The sequence below is a fragment of the Acanthaster planci genome, linkage group LG01 (genome assembly GCF_054643075.1).
Source record: "Acanthaster planci isolate LZ-2023a linkage group LG01, COTS_SCS, whole genome shotgun sequence".
Taxonomy (NCBI): domain Eukaryota; kingdom Metazoa; phylum Echinodermata; class Asteroidea; order Valvatida; family Acanthasteridae; genus Acanthaster; species Acanthaster planci.
In genome coordinates this window covers 38,969,375-38,988,594 of record NC_141777.1, presented here as the reverse complement: position 1 = coordinate 38,988,594, position 19,220 = coordinate 38,969,375, and the positions used below count along the sequence as shown (strand labels likewise).

General features: G+C 40.8%; 1 protein-coding gene across 20 annotated transcripts in view; it reads left to right on the top strand.

Annotated features, from left to right (window-relative positions):
* Nucleotides 1-19,220, top strand: part of LOC110980495 (uncharacterized) — a 202,728-nt gene that overhangs the window by 150,684 nt on the left and 32,824 nt on the right. For 18 of the 20 annotated variants that reach the window (XM_087146343.1, XM_087146364.1, XM_087146359.1 and 15 more), the window contains one exon: nt 18,871-19,099. In XM_087146343.1, the coding sequence (XP_087002469.1) occupies nt 18,871-19,099 (229 nt within the window). Of the gene's footprint in view, nt 1-13,583; nt 13,803-16,286; nt 16,955-18,870; nt 19,100-19,220 lie in introns of those variants that run through there. The other 2 variants (XM_087146421.1, XM_087146425.1) reach the window with 2 other exon arrangements.

Sequence of the window (19,220 nt, the reverse complement as noted above, 5' to 3'; positions counted from 1 at the left end):
AGGACACCTTGCTTGGCGGTTTCAGCATTACTGTGTGGAAAATGCCTGCATTCATTGCAGTTTGCTTATGTTCACATTGGTGATTTCTTCTTTTAAGTACGTATGCTGTTATTATTAAGAATGTTGGCCTATCCGTAAGACAAAGTTGTAGTGTCACATCGCCCTCTTTTGACCTTGCGCGAAACCAATAACAAACTTGTGTCTTGTTCCAACCGACAGATAGACTCTTCCTGACCATGCTTCTTGTCTGATTTTTCAAAAACAGTAGTTTATAATCTCATTTGGAAATCCAATTGTACTCTAGATAAAATTAATCCTAGGCCTACAGCTACATTCCAAAAAGTTTAGGTGCTGCACCAATTGTGTGGACTTTACAATGAGAAAACTATACCCCCGCTAAACAAGCTGTCAATTTTACTACCAGAAATAATTGAATATCTAACTTGTCCTGTTTTATGCCCCTTCATAAATTAGGCTAAGTGCTGTCCCATCACCTGCAAACTTAATACTATTTTTTCAAGTGCATCCCATCTCACTGGGTAAGGCATGGCTCTCCTCACGTAGTTGGCGTTTTGATGAGTCCCCAAAGACCTCCTTGCCCCATCTACACTCTGTGTGGTCTTTCAGGTTGGAGGTAGCCACACAATCTGAATGTAAACACAGAGGAATATCATTGCCAGCTCACAGCTAGTCAAGCAGTTACTGTGCCTCAAGAATTGATCTCTTTAACTATTGATGATTATCAGTTCAAGTGTTGGCCTGTTCTGCTGGCCCTTTGATGAATTCAACAAAGTATCCAGCTCAATGAAGACCTTATATTTCTTAGTAGTGTTTTTCTTCATTGTAGCCTGTTGACAGATCTCCTGTTATAGGCCTATGTATTCTGTCACTGTGTCTCTTGAACAAGTTTTTGCAAGTGGGCGGAGGCTTGTAAAAAAAAACAAAGGGACACAAAGTAGGATGGGGGTAAGCTAAGGTAAAAATGATTTGCATTATACACATTTTGTATGCCTTGCAGTCCTTAAAAAGAATGGAATAATGAAGGTTTTGTTTCTTTACTAAAAGCCTTTAATTTAGAAAACAGAGGCTAATACAAACTGGCGTGGAGTTATTTAATCAAATTTTTGGACAGAGATGTGCCATTTCTGATGTGAAGTTTCTGTATAAGACATCCGATCAAGAAGGTACCAGGAAAAGTAGTCTCTCCCAGGCACACATAGGCTCCTTCTTTCTCAAGTCATAACTATTCCAACTGACCCCTGGTATGACTTCTTCCAGCTAGCCTAGGGCCACTGGTAACCCTGGAAACATTTCATGTAAGTCCCCCAATCCAAGAGGCTTAGCTTTGCCTGCTTCCAAAGCTCAGGAGATACCCCAACCAGGCAAGAAATTGATCAGATGTTAGGGAAAAATAATCTTGGTGCTTGAGGCAGGGTTTTCCAAGGGATCTTGAGGATTCTGTCTCCAGTTTGGCTTTGCTGTGCCTGTTAAGGCTAGAGACGGATGTCCATATTGGAAAATGAAATCCGAAGTGATTTGGTTGATCTTCCTTGTGATTAGTGGTTATTTCTTGGCCCAGCTGCTTCATGTGACACATGTATTGATTGAGCTTTTTTTGAGACTTCTCATGAGTCACAAGGTTTGCAGAATTACATTTAGCATTTGCTTATAAATAAAAGCTTCAGAATAGGAATGGACACAAGCGAAATGCTTTTACAGGTTTTGGGGGTGAAGTTTTACATGTGACTTGTTTCCTGTTTCAAGTTGCGTTAGTCACAGCAAGCATTATTATTTTTACGGGTTAAATTCTGCATAGATGCTACACTGTCCACATATTTTTCTCATCCCATTTGATTCTAATTCCCAACTGTTGATACCTACCCACATAAGTAAGGCACCGTGCATTTCCATAGCAACTGTGGAGTACTGACTGGCTCGTGTTCATCGATTGTTGTGTGCTACACATAGTTTCAAAAGGCAAACAATTGAGAATGTGCAGTAAGATGTCTAGAGTGATTTGTGTTAAAGTCGTTTACGTGGGTGGGTTGATTTCAACTTGGAGGCTTCAGAATGGATGTGATGGGTTTCCAACGACTTACATTTTTCACATCAGCTTAAAACCTCTGAGATTACTTCTGAGCTGTGCAAGCTTTCTGTGAAGGTTTTTATCAGTAAAGAAGGTCTTGAGTCAAATTTAGGTCATCACATTTAAAGATTTGACATTTACTAAATCTGCAGACAATGCTGATGAAATATGTATTTCATACATTGGACGTAGTTAACTTTATTTAATAATGAAAGCATGTAGAATGAATTGTTCCTTAGCGAGTTTGTGTTATGAATCGTACTGCATTTGTAACAGGGTTATCTTCGAATTTGGCAATGTGCTTGGAAGTTCAATAGAATGAATGTGAAATGTGCAGAACTAATTGGACTGATGGTTTGTGTTTTTTTCAGGGCAGTTGATCCTCAGCAATAACCTAGACAAAATATCAAATGAGGGAGTAAACGCACATGATCACAGGCTGAGTTTAAAGTCAGTTGAAGCTAGCCAGATTTCAACAGGTTTTGTTAGCCTTACTATTTCATCACGTTGCAATATTCTCAGCAACTACGTACGCATGACTCATGGACTGCAGGACGACAGCTCGCGCTATGGGTTTTGTTAACACATCCCTGCGTGCTAATGTGTGCATGTTGAGAGCTTCATTATACATTGTGTACCTGTTTTTGTTGGAAAGATAACAGGACATGCTATTTTCAGGATGATTTTGGGTAATAGAGGGTCTATACCAGGCTTAGATGAGCTGTAAGGAGGTGGGAATCTTTTTTCATCACCTCACTTGCAAAGGAAAGATGGAGTACAGAAAGGAACATTATTAAACTAAAGGGCATCTCGTGTTTGATGTCAAACATGTTAGTTTTGTTGAAGTGACTATGTTGCAGATGTGACTTTGCTGCTGCTGCAAATAACGTCAGACTATTGAAACTAACACTTTGGTGGGGAGGGGAAACCTGGCTGGTTGTACCATTATACAAAGCTGTCTTGATTGAAATTATAAAAGTCAAGAATGATGGCTTCTATCTGGGTCATGACCTGGCCAAGCAGGGGCCAAGCAGGGTCAAGTTGACCACAAGTCATTCTGTTCCAGGCAAAGCTTCAATTGATAGTGATTTATTCCAGCAAGACTGATTGGATTATTTATCCCCCTTCAATTTGCAGGCCAAATTTGTGGCGTTTACTCCCCATACTCGGTTCTTATTGGGCAGCAGAAGTTTCAGCAATAACTTCACCCTCCCCAGGGATGTTTGATGTAAACTGCAGAGTTCCAAACCCAAGTTTACAGATTTGTCTCATCAGGGTCTGAGTAATAGCCCAAGAGCTCTGCCAGGATGAATTATGGAATGGGCCAGTGATGAGTGATAAACTATAACAACCATCCCTTTACCAACATTAATTTAAACAAGGCTGTGAGGGTTGGTTACCGGTGAAATCCTGGTTACTGGTGTAGGTTTTTGGCTTGAAATTCCCACCCACACACGCACGTACATTAAAAAATTTAACCTTACCAAGTACATAAGATGACTTGACACGCCGGACCATTGCACTTTTCCTAGTGAAGACAGTTGTCGGTGCTTTGGGAAGCTCTTTTTTTGGTTATTTCTCATTTTCCCAGCAGTTAAATTGATGATTGGCTGCCTTAAACCACAGTTGGATAATTACTGTCAGATTGTCGTTGCCGCTTCATTGGATGCCGCCGGCACAGACAAGAGGAAGGAGGAGATTGGTAGGAACTTACTCCTGTGGATTTAGTCAGCGCCAGTCTGCTTACGGCGCAAACAGCGGGAGGATGACGCGGCAGAGAAACTTCAAAGTCTTGATTGATGCATTCTAAATCCTTCTTGCCCCACCAGCATCCATGGGTTTGGTCTGCAAGCTGAGAATTTGGAGTGCAGTAAAAGAGGGCAAAAGTCCTCAGATGCTTCACTGCCAAAATGAAGGACATTTGCCTCTACAGGCTGTGGGCAGAAAAGTGAAATTCAAAATGTCATTTCAAGGATTCAATACTCAAACTGTCAAAATCAAGGATGCTGGAGAATCGTACTGATCAGTGTGTCAGAAAGATGTGCTTTCATGTAGAGTAACATGTGTCACTAAGCAGTTCACTTTAATTTTTGGAAGAAATAATACATCGAGGGGAAATATAACTTGTAGATGGTTTAGCATTACATGTTTGTGCAGTGATAGACTGATTGGTTGTGCTTATGTTTGGATTAATCAAGATGTGCGCATGCATAATTGAGTTTGCTGAGTAGAAGTAACCCATCTTTCTTAGACATGATTTAATTTTTCATTTCTTGTGTTTATTGGAGCAGGCTTCTAGACTCACTGGCAGCAGCAAGATTAGTCACATCTCTGGCTTGGTTGTTCCTTGCTGCTGTGTGTCAGCATTTCTGTTTAGATTTCTTATTAAGAAGTTGGGCGGAAAGAAGTAATCAGTGCATGAAAATCATGATAGATATCTATGTAGGCTGAACATACAACTTGAAATTAACTGGAAAGACATTTCAGATATCTTTTCCTTTGTCATGTCTTAAGTTTGAACCAACCAATTATTAGTCAAGAAAGAAGCACAGGATTTTGTTTCATACCAACATACATGTGAAGTGCTAAATTAGAGTGAAATTGAAATATGAAGTGAATGGGGGATGCATATCAATATGTGATTTTTGTATCCATTTATATTTTTCTCTGTTAATATGGAACCTCATTCTGAAGAATTGATTCTCATTGTTGGATTTGAGAGGCAAGAAATTTCACTGTATCAAACCTGAACTGATGGCCAAATTGGCAGGGGCACATGCAAAGAATATCGAGCCATCACAAATCATTGACTCTTTCTACAAAGATGTGTACCTAGGATTTCCAAATAGCAACCAGTGTAAAGAAAGGAACAGCATAGAAAGGTGTCAGGCTGAAAGAGATCTTGACAAGTGTCTTAAACACAGGTGTGAGGTTAGTATACAGAGCTGTACTGATCTATCAGGCCAGTGAACTTGAAGGCCCAGTGGGATTCAGGACTAAATTAAGGAACTCCTCCCAAGTGGAACTGGATAATGTGGTATCATAGGGCAGTTAGAGGACACTCTTTGGTGAGGTAAAGTACACTGACTCCAGCAAGAAGGCTCAATGTAGGAGGAATTCCAGGGAGATTTGAACTGTGTCATGTTGGAAAGACTTGAATACCTTTGCCCACATCAGAACCTTGCATGAATGGTCCAGGAGATTTTATGGAACCAACATCTGTCTTTCACTGCCAGAATATTTGAGGTAATGTAGAAGCGCCCTCTGTTGTTAATATGTCAGTGGTGATTAGCAAATCTACATGTACAGTTCTGAACTTTTTCTAAATTTCCATCTGTCTCTTGTCATCATCTGGAACTGGGTAATCAGTTCCAATCTTTTACGTTCTGCTGGAACTTACTGCAAGCGCTCCAATCTGCTTGACTCATCTTACTAACACAGCCACTGTCAATGCACATTTCCTATAGCAGGCTATGTGTTCCCACAATAGGCTATCCACAATATGCCATGTAGTCCACTGCCCTGCTTGTTGCTGCCTTCTCTCAATGCAAGGGGGATATGATTTGTCCCTGAATTGAGTTCCTGGTGGAAAAATCATTTACATGTCATTCATTTGCTCTGCAGGTTTCAGGTGATATAATGGACTGCAATCTTGTATTTTGCAACTTTTTCTCAGTTTGCTTGTCAATTCAGATGTTTCTAGTATTAGTTTTGCTTCAAACTTTGTTTTCACATTAAACTGTTCATTAAATTGAGGCTTCATCCTGTAGTTACAGTCAAACCTCAATAAGAGCACTGTTAATACAAGGTTCCTGTTATAACAAGGTAATTTGTAAATTCCCAAGGACCTCTAATTAATGAGGTTTGACTGTATAATGAAACTCTGATTGAAAAAAAATTAATGCAAATTGTAACATGGACGCCCAAAGTTCAGAATGCGGATGGATATGCAGTTACAATCAACACAGGGAGAGTAATCAAATCAAATTATCTAGAAGGGTATGGCTTTACTGATATTTTTGTCAGGTAATGTCTAAATTGTAATTGTCTGATCTTTACATATCAGAGATGTTCATGGCATGGTTGCAGAAAGACTGCTAACCAAAGTCCAACCTTAATTCCTTAATGTAGAATGATACATATACCTTTGCCTCACTCAGCCTGTAAGAGGCACTTTGAAATGAGAGTATACTCGTACTGTCTGTCTTTTGTTTGCCACACCGTCTCAAATCAAAGAAACTAATGAAATAGCCCCCAAAATCCAGAATAGTTTCTGATCTTCCCAAAGCTACAAATAAGTCAAGTTTCTTAATTAAAGGTTACCTGGGACTTCCTTGACTGGTATCCTGTCCCTTTGATTAATGAATGTGTGACAGAGGATGACAGGTGTACATGGACTCAACTCATCACACCCAATGCACCCCTGGCCCATACACATCATCAAGGACTATACATCAAACTGTTGGTTTCACAAGTGAAACCAACCCCATATTTCTTAACTCTCTCTTTTTCTCTCTCTTTGTGGACTCTGATGTTCTAGAGTTCACCCCACTTGTACTTTTCTTGTCTGCTCCTTTGTGGGAAATGCATGTACAATGTGTGCAGCTCATTAATGTTACCACTGATTGATTGATATGTTCATCTGTTTGTCAGACCAACGTTGTTGTATTTTGGAATAGGACAATATGCAGGACCAGACGAGCTTCAGTCCTCACCAAATCGCCCTGCAATTACAGTCATTTGTCAGGGAAGTTTCTGAGATTAAGGGGAGTGGACAATTAGTCAGTCTACATTTCCCTGTATGATTTTTTGTTCTCCTGTGAGTGACTGATATCCCAGCTGTTGATTGCACTTCTTCGGTTGTTGGATACAAGAAATGTTTGACAACGGGAAAGGATTTACATGTAACAAGTGGTCAGCAAGGTGATTTGCCATTCGAATGTAACCTGACTTCAAATTCGACCTAATTTGAACCATGTCTATTTCAAAGTGCAATTACTTCGATTGAACAACTTCCCTTACAGGTTTGTTTTTGATCAAATCCCAAACCTCAAAGTGAGGCCTTTTTCCAGCTTCAACCTAATGCATTGTGGGAAGGGCATTAGCTATGAAAACAAGGATTGTTGTCAATCAGGGACGGTGTGTTATGGTACTCTTTGCACTCTGTAAACTGTGCTGTCAGGAGGTAAATTTTTAAATGCAAAGTCCCGTGCGGGCACTGACAAGGATTGATTTCAACTTGACAGGAAAAAAGGAGGAGAATAACACTTTTGTTTTTGAAATTGGGACACATCCATCGTTGATATAAGTGGGACAATTTAGTCACCCATGATGGATCAGTAAAGGCCCCCATATGCTTCATTCAGCTCCACTGGTGAGGTTGTTGATGCTCACCATGAGAACGGTGTTGAAATCATGGGCCATGCAATGATTGGGTACGGATAGAGGGCTCTGGTGATATTATTAAGTCCGTCATCTCCACGTCAACCCCGGAGAGCAATTCGTCAGGTTTTAATTCGATCCTCTGTGGGATAACCCTCCCCCAACTGGTCCATTGTTTGTTTGATATACAATCCTGATTTGTGGGTATGATGAGATGATGCGGCAGGCTGATAAATTGACATCTCAGCCCTTCCCTGGTCATACTAGCCCTGACTCACTTCAACCTCCCCCTTTCATCTGCCTTTATGCCAGGCAGTGGATTTTTTTGAAGTTAACATTTCTGAAAGTAAGAGTGAAGTACATGTATTTGTTTAACCAGTTTCTGTATTAGCCATTATCCTCTGTTCTTGTGGCATTTCTGCAGAGAGCATTCTTCTTTCCTACCCATCATGGTATACAAATCAGTGGAATATAGTTTTGTTTCTAAACTTTGAGGACTTGCAGCTGCTAGTAATTGGGACTGAGCTGTACCCCACTTAGTCCCGCCTTACTACTTGGTGGATTTTTAAGGATCTATGGTAGGAGGATGTGGGAGAAGTGACAAATGTAGTTCTGTTGGGATTTCTCTTAAGCGTCTGTCCATGTGGCAAGTTGTACTTTAGTGAATTTTCCAAAGGATGGATCTGTTTTGATCTGCATAGTGTGTGTCTTCACCAGTTTTGACAGTGTGGCAGTCTACCTGTCCATTCTGTTGAAAATAATCTATCCTTTCTTTCGCGCTCTGTGCATCCTGCCCCCCCTTCACATCCCCACTTCCCATGAGGCAACGTGTCCATTATGCCAGTGCTATTCTGCTTGAATGCATCTCTTCATCACGCTCTGCTGGCTTCGATCATCACCTGTGAGAGATTCCATTAACAAGAAAACCCTTATGATTGAAAGCCATATTAGACTGCTAATGTCAATGATAGTACTTCCCTGAAAAAAAGGAGAGGGGAAAAAAAGCTGCTTGAGATGGAAAGTTCATTTGGATTGCATAGGGGTTTGGGAATAAACTGCCTTCTGCAAAAAAATTCACAGACCCGTATCTTTCATGTCTCCATCTCATTAAAAGGGCCTTCTTCCTTTCCAGTACAAGTTTGCGGATGTAATTTTCTTACAATATAAGCATGTTGTCGCTTCTGCAGTTGTACTCTTGGTTTATGAAAGTTAGGAATAAGAATTTGAATCCAAATAATTTGAAGCTGATTTTAATCTGTCTAAATTTCTTTTCCAAATGGTATTTTGTATCTAAGTTGTATTTAAGGATTACAATCATTGGTGCCATTCTATCTACCATTATTCAAGGTTCACCTGCACTTTGAAGGGCATTAATAAAAGTCCCTATCCTTTTCTCTGCCTTAAAATTCTAAACTCAATTTGTTACATCTTTATCTAGCCATTTAAAGCTGTCTACTCCTCCCACCTAATCAGACAATCTGTCCAATTTAGGCTCACTGTAAATAGTGTATGCTTGGTCCACAAGGCAAGGATAGAGTCTGCGATCGCCTTAAAAAGAGGGAAAGAGGAAAAAAAGGCTCCTCATTCAATGGGATGCTGAGGACCAAATTGACTGCATGCCTTGTTGATCCAAGTTATTTTGGAAGGCCTATTAAAAAGAGCAAACAATGGTTGCTGTGCAGTGCCTTTGTAGGTGTAGAGGAGGGGGTGGAAGGCAAGAAGATGAACAGAGAGTGAAAGTACTTGTGGTTGACCTCCAGCTATGCCTTCTGAAAAAATGGTATGTTTGGTGTGGGACACCCTTGGGAATTGGGAAAACAGGTAAATGGGAGGCTTTTAAGTCAAAGCAAAGTTATAATTGGTTGAAAGTATTGTTTTAAATTGCAGTCTGAAGGTCACTAGCCAAGATGTTGTGATTAGGCCAGGAATGAAGTTTGAATAGTGCAACAAATTATGGTGTGTTTTGTTATCATTTTTGTCTGTGTTAGGGCTACAAAAACTGATATTTCCATTGGTGCTTATACCTGCATTATTTACATGGATCAGTTGAATTCTGAAGAACCTTGTTTCTCACCCACGGCACTTAATCTAAATGCAACCCAACCCAACCTAACCAAACCCAGATAAAATAACACAAACAAACAAACACCCCAACAAACTCACCCACCAAACCCAAGCCAGCCCAAAGCCAACCCCACCCACCCACCCTTCTCTGAACTCCGAACCCCAAACAATTAAAGAAAATCCTGTCTATGTCTTGCAAGTTCCTTAGCTTTATAACTTCTTTTTAATTCCTCCCCACCAAAGCTGACTATTCAACAAATTGAACAATTAAGAATAAGTATGATCTGTGGGATGTACTCTTATCACATTGCCCTGAACAGTTTCACACTCTGGTATTGGACTGTATCCACAACATATACTGTACAGTGTACATGTACAGTATATGTACATAGGGATTCTCATTCGCAGCATGATCGATAATGCCTTCACTTTCTATCTTTCTTGTGCCTTTATATTGTGTTTTAATGCGGGTTATGAATACTAGTGTTTAAAACATTCTCAGGAAGATTATGAGTTTGTGAAAATTAGCTGCCACTTTATCACTAGGAGGAAAAACTCCCCCAAACAATCAACTTCTGCAACATTTCTTATATCTACACGGGATGCATACCTCATGCAGTTTTTATGAGACTTAAGTATTCATTGGTCCCCCAGGATGAATATCACACACCCATGATTAGCTAAGCCCTGCTCATGTCATGGCCCATAAAGTTTTTGCATCTCACGTTTGTTATTGTGACTGAATAATGGACGACGCACTCTTGTCCTGATGTTGCTTTAATGAATAAATGATTAAAGCTGGATATTAGTTGGTTCCCCGCCAGGCATCGGCCCAAATACATTGCATGTTTCTGTTAAAGAGACACACCAAAATCGCTGCATCTTCTAAAGTTTGCCCACTGAACCCACACATGAGTACTTTTTGCCCAATTAATGTTGAAATTCACTAAATCTAAGCAACCAAAGTCTATGTTGAATCATATTCCACCTTCTTCAGCCTTTAAGAATGCCTAGGGTCTCTTCCGCTCCAGATTTTACTTGACTCTTTGTCTCTCTGTCCTGATGAAAAGCTCAGGTCTGAATTAAGGCTGGTTCATACTTACAGATGAATGCAAGGGATGGAAGTGATTTTGATGTTGCAAAACATTTGTAGCAAAATTCATTTGAGTTTAATAAATGTATTGCACTTTTGCAAATTCATAGTGTACATGCATGATGATGTCACACATTTACGTGTGTTTTTGCATCAAAATTGCAGTAATGATTGCATTTTTAATGCATAACTTTTCTAACGAATACTTTGAAGAGTAGCATAGTCCTTTTACATGGCTCATCTCCTCTTCCTGTATACCTTATTTATTAAGGATTGTATTCCCCTTTAAATCATCCCTGTAATGGTTGATAATAAAGCAGAGGTCACTTCAGGTTATCACCAAGAGAAATTTAGTATGCCTGAAGTTGGCAGGCAAACATTTCCCTGTTATTTATCACTTTTGTTTCAGAAGTGACTGGAAAGATATGCTGATCAAAATATTTGTGCCTTGAATTCTCTATCAATGCCTAGCAATTTCACATAACTCATGTCAAAATTACATGATTCATGGTAGTGCTGATCTTATGCATTCAGTGCTTTTGAAAGAAAAATTTGGAACAAAAGATACAGTTTGATTCTCGATTGTTGTTTTGGACATGCTTAATTGAGCTGTACTTTTATATCTCGTGATAGCATTTTACAATTTACCATTAGTTTTGTGGTGGATGGAAGCTTGACATTTCAATCAGATAAATGACTTGATAGGAAGATTTTATTGACAGCTTTGGCTGTTTGCTGGAGTAGGTTCCACAAAAGAAAAAAAAAACAAACTGGATTTTTGTGAGATTGTTTGTCTGCCTACATTTATTGTTGCTGGTTTATTTAAAAGACATTTGTCACTGAACCCGACAGTTGTGATGTTTGTGCTGAGGCTTTAATGGAAGATTGGTATCAGTGTGCCCAAAATAAATAAGGCTATTCATTCTTGGGAACGAGGGACCCATTCTCAGCTCATTTGGAATTCTTGTGCAGCCGGATTTCTTACTCAAGTTGTGGAAGAGCCTCCTGGTTCTAAGGCAATTATTCAACGACTGGATGGGATATGAGATGATGGCTAGTAACATTCTCACATCACATCATAGCCATTGTAGTGTACCTACACTCGCTTGCCTATCACCAAATGTGCCAGAATTAACAGCTACCCACTGAATCCTGATCAGTTTGTCTGGAGCCCTCCGGACGTTCTTGCCGCCCGACGATCATTTTAAAGACAGGAGAGACGTAAAAAAAAAGACGTAAAAAGAGACCATTGTGACAGATTGGATTGACTTAACAGGCGTGTTAAATGCTTGGACAAGCTTGCCTGTGGTTTGCAATTGAGCTTTCATATTTCCGGCACCACTTGTTCAAGTTGGTTTTTGAAGCAATGTGCTCGCGCTCCAGTCCCTCTCTCTCTCGTTTTCAACCCCTACACCTCAACTGTTTTAGCACCTTTTTTTTAAATGTTAACCACAAACTGAGCTGTTCCTCCGTTTTTTGTTTGCGAAGAGTAGCTGAAACAAACAAGTTTTATGTATTTGAAGTGCCAGTTCTGGAAAACACATTTGGATAAGCCTCCTACTCTCCTCAACCATAGACTGTAATTGTTTTTCAATCATTTGATGCCTAGCCAGTTATCACCAATGGCCTCTGATGAACTACATGTATGCTCACTTTTTTTGCCAGAAAACCAACTCTGAATTGAAATCGTTTCTAGCAGCTCTTGTGCCCTCAGCAACCCACCCGTCCAAAGCCCACCATATATTTTTACAAGTTGAGGCAAAGAACACCTTATTTCTCTTGAACCACCTGACTGAATCACCTGCAGTCCAGGGTCATCTGAAGGGAGAAAAATCGGCAATCATAAAAGCTGAAAGTAAGAACGGGAGTGATTGATGCTGTCTTTTGAGGAGACTGTTTTGGCGTGCTCAGGGAGCATTGCCTTATTAATGAATGAACCATTTTTCAGGAGAGCTACACATTACAACCGTAGGTGTGAGGGCCCCGGACTTTGCTCTTTTCAAACAGGAAATTTGTTTGGTACACTTCATTGGTTTTCTTCATGTGCAATTTGCAGTCGGACACATTTTATCGTGTAGACATTTTTAATTGGACATTTTCAAGTCAGCCAAATTCAGGCATGTATTATGCAGCACTATATTATTAAAGTTTTATGTTCCCTGTGGCCTTTTGATGTTGGGCAATATCATGTCTAGATGGAGTGAGATGAAATGTGCAATTATTAATGAGACAGCAAGTTAAGGCAAGGAGTACGTTGAACTTTGGAACATCGCAGAGGTGAGAGAAAAATTCTTACGTTTCATTGACCAACCCAAATCAAAGCACACAAGTTTATTGCATTTGGATCAAGACTAAACCAGCAAATTAGGTGCGAAGGGATCCCAGTAGACATGCTGACTCCAGTGAGTCTGGACTCACTCTTAGAGCCCCAACTTTGCTTTAGCAGTTTTAATTTTATTGCCGGTTGATATCGGCCATAAAGAATATTGAAAATGCAGGGGGATATCGGATACATGCTGATATTTGCAAAGCGTAAAATGGCCTTTGTGCTGAGGCACCGAGGATTTCCGGTTGGAGACAACCGTCTGTAAAGCATCAAGAGTATTTCTTTTTGCCTTTTTGAAAAAATTCTTGTTGTGGGGGGTTTAGGCCGACAGGTTGACGGGGCTATCCAGCCCTGATTGGTTCTGTATTGGTTTGTTTGCCAAGCAATTGAATGGGTCATAATGGGCTAGTGCCTCATTGGTGAACAAGACTCTCAACATTGTAGCTGGGCCTGTGTTGTGGTGTGTACAACCGGATCAAATGACTTGTGAAATTTTGTGAATGGGCCCTCGGTGGGGCGGATCCTTTGACTAAAGGGGCATTGTTTGAGGGCGGGTCATTCAGCCGTGTGCTCTGGTGCCAGGCAAACAGAGGGAGGGGCCATAGCCAGCCAGTCAGTCCCCATTGATCACAGCTAGCCCTCTTAGTTTTGTCGTGGGAGGGTGAGTATCAACAAGCAGTTTTAATCAGTTCAGCAGTAACCAGCCTACTGCGCAGCTGCACCTAGGATTACAGCAGACCCACGTCTGGGACTTGGAATAAACATACCTTTAATGAGAGTGTGATGACCACTGCTTCTCCAATGTTAGGCATACCTGTTAATGCCAATGCAGCCGGGACCAACTTCAGAATGTGAGTATGCGTACTCTTTCAAAAATTGGACAATTTTTGTCTTTCAAAACTAGTTAACATTCTAGCCTGGGACTTACGGCTAAAATGTGGAAGAAACAAGAAGAGGATCAGTACAGGTCGAAATTTGGGATTTGACAGCACATGTATGTTTTCGTATATTCAGAAATCTGAATTCTATTTTCTAATGAAGTCGATGTTGCAAGTTGACAAGAAGAAAACCCCAAAATAAAAACAAAGCAAACAAATATTCATTGTCATAACTATTGATGTCTGACTGATGCAAGAAACAGAGCATGACCAGCTGAACCCTTGTTATGACGACGTGATTTTCTATGTATCAATTTCGGGGAATTTCAAACCAGAAGTCTCCAACTTCCCCAGTATATTGAAAGAATTTGGAGGAGTCATTGAGCCCTGTCATGGCTGACTGTTAGTCATTTTAAGGAGGAACATCAATTGTCAATCAGGAAGTCTCAGCACCTGTCACGCAATGTAACCTGTTATCGTATTGATTTGAAATGTGACTTCCATGAATGTATGGATTCTTTGATTCATTATCTGAGAAGTTATTGAGGATGATAAGCCATGAAGGTATGTGGATGCAATGGCAGAAAGTGGAAAAGTAGGTGCTACCTGTATGAGTTAGACTTGCATCTGTCTTTTTCCTCGTTGGTAAATCACTGTCAAAACAAATCCACCTTTCAGCATTTGGCTGCACCTTGTTAATGAGTTGGGTCTGTTTTAATCTTTCGGGAAGTAATTCAGTCAAAAAAGAATTCCCTCGCTGAAGAGCTTGTACTTTGTACAGAGTAACAATGGCCTTGAACTTGAATCAGTCGCGTAACTTGTCGGTAGACCACGATTTACCAAGTATTTTGTATTCCTTGGTTGCGTGCTACTTTTTTACAAGCAAGGTTGTTGTCCCCCAAATTCTCTACTGTCATCTGAATGGCTGTTTGACTGGTTGATTTTAAACTGGTTGGCTCGCTCCCCTGCTGGCTGGCATGCTGATTGGCTGGCTGGCTGGCTGGCTAGCTAGTTTGCTGGCTTAATTGGCCGATGGCTGGCCAGTTGGCTTGCTTGTTGGTCAGCTGGCTGGTTGGCGGCTGTTTGCTGCCCCCTGTAGCTTGCAGTGAATGTGCATAGGGGCAGACACTTCAGTTATTGCCCTTGTATTTGTTAAAGCGGGTTAGAGCCTGTTGCAGGTGCTGTTTGTTGGCAAGGACTTTTTGTCCCAAAAATAGGTTATCAAAACTTGTTTGAGGGTCCATGATAGTGCAATTGTCTGCCCCATACCCATGGCTAAGTGTTTGGTAGAATAGCAGTGATAAATTGATAAGTATTGTGTTAGTATGAAATAGGTTATCTTGAATATCCTTGTTTGGTCATGCCTTTAGATTGTCAGGGCTGTGTCAGAATTACATTCTTCAATGCTTGTCTTTTTGCAAAAACTCTGAGAAGTAGAATGCCAGTGGAGAGACTGGCCAGGTCTTCATGACTGCTTGGAATGCCTTTGTATATTGTGTTAATTAACTTTCCGAGTGGAACAAACTGTGCACCTTGTGAACTGTTCATTACTTGTAAGTTTGCTAAGACAGCTTGAAAATTGAGAACATCAGCTACATTTTATTCATTCCTAGTTGAATCAGTTTTTCTTTTCCTGAGTTTTTTTTCTTGAGCCCTCTTGACAGCACAAGGTACACATTGTTTATTACGTTGTTTAAGAGCAGTGCCTAATGAATACCTTACGAATGTTTGTAAAAATGCCATTTTTGTTCATTTCATTGCTGGTGGTCTTCTCTTCTTCAGGAGCACCTTAGGCCACTTTATAATGCAAAATTTCTCAAATAACGGCTGTGCTGCAGCCTCTACTACACCTGCTGTCAGAGACATGCACAGCTGTGCCAAAGTAATCGGAACTTGATAATGGCCCAGGTATGGGGGAGGGCTGAAGTTTTCCAAAGTTCAGTGTGTGCACGTAATTAGGAAGCGCTTATCACTGTCATATTGGCCCAGTTTAATGGGCAAGTGTGTTTGCTGAGTGGAGTAGGGCTGTTTAGCTGTGACAACGCAGACTCCCCTTGATGGGTTCAGGTGGAGCCAGTCCGGCTCATCTGTCTGACATCCACAGATATAAGGGTGACAAATGATGAACAAAACACGCAATATATCCCTCTGGTGCTATGGAATACCTATACTGATAGGATTATAACCACACTCTTTTAGTGATAGGGCATTAGTGGGTGAAGATAAGTGTTGGAATACAAGACTTGTCAAATAATCATCATGTCCTTCAAAACTATGTTTTCTTTATTTTGCCTGCAATTTATTTCTTAGCCGTCCCACCCCTAAGGCTACAACAAAAAGTTACATTTCACATTGAACTTTGTACCAAAGCATCCACATGTACGTGTATTATTTATAGTAGTCATTAGTTCAGTCCAAGTGATTAGTGGAAAAGAATTTAAGTTTGGGACAAAGTTATAAATTGCCTGCAGTGTGAGGCTGGGGTAGTGTCAGTGAGATAGTCAGTCAATCATTGCTTCATCCCAGAACAAGATAATTATGCATGCTACCTGTTGACAGATTCCAGCATCCTTGACAGTGTGTATATTTGTCCTTGCTCATGTATCTAAAGGCCAAGAGGAGAGAGTTTCTAGTCCAATTTTTTGGAGGGCTGAAGGGCAAGACTAACTTTTGACTGCCAGCTGGCTGGGCCAGGGCTGGCCAAGTGTGACATTTGATGGTTCAGATTTACAGCCAGGCAACATTCCAGGAATGCCGCACCAGGCTTGTCATTGGTTGTGGATGCGCATGGGTTGTGCTGGGATTATATTAATTTTGCTTCATTCACTGGCTGACTGAGAACCGTGAGGAAATGTACATGTACTCTCTGGCTGGAATTGGACTGTAACATCCATGGATCCAGTGGGGTTGTTAGAGGCTGGTCGTGGGCAACAGCAATGATCTGATTTGTCACTGTTTCAGGACTTCTTGTGTACTTTCGTGTAAATCTCAGTGAACTTCATCTCTGGCAGTGGTGGAAAAACAAAGTTATATATCAGCACTTTTGACAGTTGAAAAGGACTTCAGGGAGGTTGATCTCCACCAGTCACATCCAGTATGTTTTCATCCAGTGGTGCCATGCTGGAGTAAGTACATGCACATTTACTAGTCTTAGGCGTGTTATCTTTTTTTGCCCCGGAATTGTTGATGTGCACTGTCATTCACTTAGTAGTCCCTCGCCAGCAACAACTTCTTTGACTGATAGAATTGTGATGAAGCATAAAATTGGTCAGACAGCACAGGCTCTTCAGAATAGTACACTACACTGGTTGCTTGTAGAATGTAGTGTCATGTTATAAACTGAAATGAGTTGCATGTCGTATGTACCGCATTGTACATGTACCAGCATATCAGACATGGTTGTACCGTATATGGTTTGTTTCTTTGTGAAATTCTTGCAGGCATCTCGTGTCAAATCTATTGGAATGATGTCAGTTCTATCCTTTTTTTTTTTGGTTTCTCATCATTCAGGGTCTTGTCTCATGCAAAACAAAATGTGGCATATCAATTGGATTGGCGTGCAAACTCCTTGTTATATGATCAGGAGAGCCTTATGTCTGCCTGAGAGAATTTTGTCAGTCTGCCCATCTCATTTAGACCTACCAGGGTAGTGCATCACTGCGTATGTGTCTCTGATATGAGTTGTTATCGTTGTTGTGACAGTATTTGTAGACTGGCCACTATCAGAACCATTAATCTCTGCACTAAACGGGTCTGTTTGCATAAGCTTTATTTGACTGTAGGAGCACTGACTCAGAAATGCAAAACTTTTTATTATATTCTCACCTTTATGTGGCTCCATCAAAGCAAGGTTTTAGGTTGATGAGGCTGGTTTGGAGTCTGTTTCATTGGTAACTTTGGAAGATACTTAGCTTGTACTGTTGGCCATCAGACCAGCGGACAGGATAAATGATCTTGAATTCTTGCTGTCTGCCTCCAGGCTCTATGCTCCAGGCACAAAATAGGGGCTAGATCCTAATGCATGCTGAATCCTTTCTCCTACCCGGTATTTGATGGGGATGTTTGGCATTGAGTTGACAAGGCCACAATCAGCCCCCAAGCTATCTTGTATCATGACCCTTGAGGAAGGCTTTGATAAGTACATCAGGCAAGGGAGGGCAGAGGAGGAGCTGAAAGCTGTATTAATTAACACAATTAGGGAGTTTTGGGGGTGGGATTTGGGCTTCCCCTGTCAGGACACATTAGGTATAGTGGAGTTGTGTTGTTCTCCTAAGGATTGGGTTGGCGTCTCTGATATGTACACAAAGCTTGAGGCATAACAGAAGTAGGTCAGGCTTCAGGCTCACGTGCGAACCTTATCAAACACACAAGTATGTAATTTGGCATATTTCTGTTATTTTGCTCATTGTATGTTTAAGATTTTGTATTGGGAAACCAAATGCTATAACATAACAGATTAAAATTGTCGTAGCATACATGATTTTTGTGTTATGTATTATTTGGTATTCTGGACAGTCGTTGATAACAGTGATAGAGGGGATGTGTGGTAAAATCATTCATTCTTTGACCATCTTTCCGGTTACAAAATGCACATAAAAGATATCAAAACAATCATATACACAAAGCTCCTTCACATTTACCATATGCTGCAGTTTGCCCACTTCTTGGTAACAGGACCTTCTGGTTTTTGATTGTGTTTTTAACAAAACCGACAACAATGCCATTTGGAGATTGTTTATTCTTATGGCTTGACTGTGGACTAAGATATCTCCTCAGTCCATTAATGGGTGTCTCCTCTACTTCAAAGGTGGGCAGTTCAATTATAATCATGTTTGCACAACTGGAAAATTGTGCCCTTTGTTCAGCTCAAAAATCGGCTAACAGGTACCAAAAGTGTGATGCAAAATACAGATGTGTTTTGGTTTGTTTGATTTGTTTTTATTTCATTAATAGCATTTGGGAACTGGGACTGATTTTTAAATTGATTTCAGGGAGAAAAGTCAAAACTCATGCTTTTCTTTTGTGTCTTTACGAAAAACAGGGCAGCTCAGAAGCTGAACCTCAGCTCCAAGAAGCGAAAACAGCAACAGCAGCTTCAGCAACAGCAGCTACGGCAGCCAGTGTTTGTCCCTGATCCCCACACCAGGGAGCCAGAGCCCCCGCTGTTCCCGACCAACTTCAGCCAGGTCATCGCCAAGTCCCCACCCTCGGCTCCCCCATCCCTGCTCCGCAATGTGGCCCGGGTCAAAGACAACCCCGGTGTCGGCAAGGTAAGGGTTCAATTTCATTTTTCAACTTTGGTTCAGGAGATTCCTCTATCTCCGTCCCAAGCAGAACATTGTAACTCCTAATGCTCTCCCCTTTCTGCAGTCTGCTGGAGTATCCCTTCAA